A 3,555-nucleotide genomic window follows, 5' to 3' on the forward strand; every position below is an offset into this window, starting at 1 on the left:
GGTTACTTTAGGTTTACGCGAGTCAATGGTTTTACGAATGCAGATTTGAAGGTGAGTTTTAAAAGAGGAAATCATGGAGATGGGTCTGACTTTGATGGGCCTGGTCGTGTATTGGCGCATGCTTTTGCACCAACTAATGGAAGGGTTGATTTCGATGCAGATGAGAATTGGTCGGATGGACCAGGAGCGGTTCCGAATGTTATGGATTATGAGTCGGTAGCGGTTCATGAAATCGGGCATCTGCTTGGGTTGAGGCATAGTGCAGATCCGAATGCCTCAATGTATGCTACCATCCGTTCTGGAGTTGTAAAGGGTTTGAATTCAGATGATATTCAAGGCATCAAAGTTCTTTATGGACTTAATTAATTATATATGTGGTCGTTATGTATGCATGCATGCATGCATACTCACATCATTACTATATGTACTAAGTATGTTGTTTATTGTTATGTATCTATGTTGTGAGCATTTGATCATGACAATATGTATTACTTATTTTGTTATTGTTATCATGTATGTATGTCACACATACATACCTATGTATCTATGTATGTCCTAAGCATTTGATCAATGACAATATGTTTTTCTATAAATATCAATATATTGTTTTATTAAACTATTTTGTGACATAAATGGCTAATGACCAATGGGTTTAACTATTTGGGAAACACGATAAAAACTTATCTTTCATGGTTTTAATAWSTCTTTTTCATAGTTAATAAAATGACAGTATATAAGGGATCCGGTCTTTTCTAGTAATGATTTTGGTACAAACATGAAAATTCCWTRTGGGGCGGAAAGAAAAGTCTGCACTCGTCCATGGAATTTATTTTGTTCATGGTGGTAGGTTCCATTTTTCTTTTAGTGGGAGTTTTGGATGTCGGTTTAAGATAAAAATCACTTGACCTAATTTTTCATGTCTTATACATGTCCACCATTCATATAAATACACGTAAAGAGAGAGAGAGAGAGAGAGAGAGAGAGAGAGAGTGAGAGAGAAAGTAACATTTATTAAATAGATGAAAATATGATGTGTTAACTTCCATTTTTGCACCTAAGATGTAAGGATTTAAACATTTAAGTACACGGGTAAGTGGTTGAAGCATTAATCGGTTACTATGCTGATGTGACGAGTGATGGGATGAAATTGGATTGAATAGCAAATAATATTGAGTTTGATACCACATAACTCGTCACATCAATATCGTAACTRGTAAATGTTTCAAGTAGTTACYCTGATACTTAAATATTTAAAACTTTACATCTTAGATATTAAAATAAAAGTTTTGAAATTACATTAACCAAAATAAAAATAAAGTTAAAGTAAATTATTTTTTCATGATTTGCGGCATCCAAAAGAGTGTTATCTTAATTCATTTCCTTTAAGCACAACTTTTGTACAACTTACAAAGCACAATAAAATGCTATGAAGCTTAAAGCACTTGTACATGCTAACATCCAATTTCCTTTTCCCTCCGCAAATCTCTCCACCAAAAACACCATTAAAGCACTCACAAAGCTCCAAACACACTTGTACACATCGCGATTCCCATCGTCCTCATCCCTGCCGGAACCTCGCCGTAGAAAAACTCCTGCATTCCGACCACCGTGAAAATATCCGAGATCCCTAACAGAATATACTGCGGCAACAAACAGAAGATACTCAACCGTCCAGATCTAGATCTCGTTGATTCAAGCCTCTTCGATTCCACCGTCGCTGCAAATACCATTGCGATGACGGAGAGGAACATCACATTCCGATTCCGATTCCGATTCCGATCCGTTGCATGGTTGTGATTCCTTTCTCGTTGCGTAAGATGAAACGAGTGAACGGAATGAAGATGGAGTCGTAGAATGGTATCAGGAGGATTATGGAGATCGTGATTGCGCTTTGGAGAGTCGCCGGAGGAATGTTGTAGCTTTTTCCGTTGTTCCGTTTCATTGTTACTCCTTGTTTTATGAAAAATGTTGGTGGTTGTTGGAAAACTAGTGCAAACAAAACATGAGTAGTGTTGTCCAGATGGGTAGTAATCGGACGACGACTTCCATGATTCTGAGCCGTTGATTGTTGTGTTCCGATGAACACTCGCTTTTGACGTCGTCTTTTCAAGAGAGTGGGTTTTCTTGGAGCCTGGAAGATCACAACACAAGCATCAAGCATCAAGCATAAGCAGTGTTTCTTTTAATGGGAGTTTTGGATGTCGGTGTAGGATAAAAATCACCTGTCCCATACATCAGTTATTGTATAAAAAAAATGCAATTTTTAGACTTTACGTAAAAATTCAAGTTTCTGCGTCAAGTATGTCTGGTTGACAAAAAAAGACACGATCACAAGAAATGTCCTCCAATCCATTTCTACTTTTGAAGCTAACATATACCACTAATTGTGGTGGTTGTTTCATCCGTCCATGGAGGTTTTGTTAATGAAATATGCAAGCGTAAAAGATTCTTTTATGGATTAAAAATAGCATCTCGAAGATGGAATTTTGTTTTGATGGAATTTTATCGGGTAAGGACGATGAGAAGGATGAAGAGTTTTATCGGTAAGTGAAGATGACAAATTGTTGCATTCAATATGTTTTGATGTACTAAAATCTTACGCATCAAAATAAATTATAGTGTTGACTCATACCAATAAACATTTACCGGGTAAGGCCCCTAGGTGAATCATACAGTATGTATGATGACATTTTAGGAAAATCCTTTTGACATTTTAAGTACATGTCTTAAAGTACAGCTGTGTAACAGTGTGTTTCTAGGGCAGTTTACATGTTAAGACAAATTCCCAAACGATCATAAATGCCTAAAGTTACTGCATTGCAGGTGAATCTCCATGGCCATAAAGTCTTTGGCAGCATCTCGATTTAAACTTGAAGTAGAAGAAAWTTTCCACTACATCCCCTGAAATTTAACCAGTGCCCTACAACCCAAACTTCGATCATCATCAACAACAAATTAATCATATAAAATTAGATTTACTCCTCAACATCAAAAAACCTATATATACAAAAATAATCGTTGTTGTRAATATAAAAGGGCAAATTGAATTAAAATGCAATGTACTTTAATCTGATTTTTATTATGTGTAACGTTTTTTTGGAACTTTTATTTTGATAACCCAGATGTGATATYTCAAACATTTAGACCAACGTATGTTACCCCAAAATAGAAATCGGATCGGAAGTACTTAATTTCATTCATTCTCATGTTTAACGTAGGTACCTGAATGTTAGAAATGTCCCAACCGAAGTACTGAAATAAAWWTTTTAAACATACGTCAAATGAAAATATGACTAAAAAACAAAATATGTTGCATTTCCATGTAATTTGACTGAAAAATATAACATCATAAATGTAACATCCCAAGCCAATTGTACCAGTTATTGTCCAYTTTTGACTCACRGTTTTAAAACGCATTATAATAGTGAAGGTAAGGTATCAAGTCTCTTCTAAGACAACCTTTTGTTCCCCTCATCTTGCCAAGTCATCATCCTAGATTTCACTTTTAATGATATTTGGTTGGTTTTGATTCCAATCATAGTTATAAATTTCAAA

At 35.4% G+C, this 3,555-nt stretch overlaps 1 protein-coding gene across 1 annotated transcript in view; it reads left to right on the plus strand.

Annotated features, from left to right (window-relative positions):
• LOC112515638 (metalloendoproteinase 1-like) overlaps positions 1–366 on the plus strand; it is a 5,326-nt gene extending 4,960 nt beyond the window's left edge. Inside the window, exon 2 of the mRNA XM_025122545.1 lies at positions 44–366. Coding sequence (XP_024978313.1) covers positions 44–366 — 323 coding nt within the window. The remainder of the gene's footprint in view (positions 1–43) is intronic.
• Positions 367–3,555: the final 3,189 nt, after the last annotated feature.

This window comes from Cynara cardunculus (assembly GCF_001531365.2).
Source record: "Cynara cardunculus var. scolymus isolate 2C chromosome LG 7, CcrdV1, whole genome shotgun sequence".
Taxonomy (NCBI): domain Eukaryota; kingdom Viridiplantae; phylum Streptophyta; class Magnoliopsida; order Asterales; family Asteraceae; genus Cynara; species Cynara cardunculus.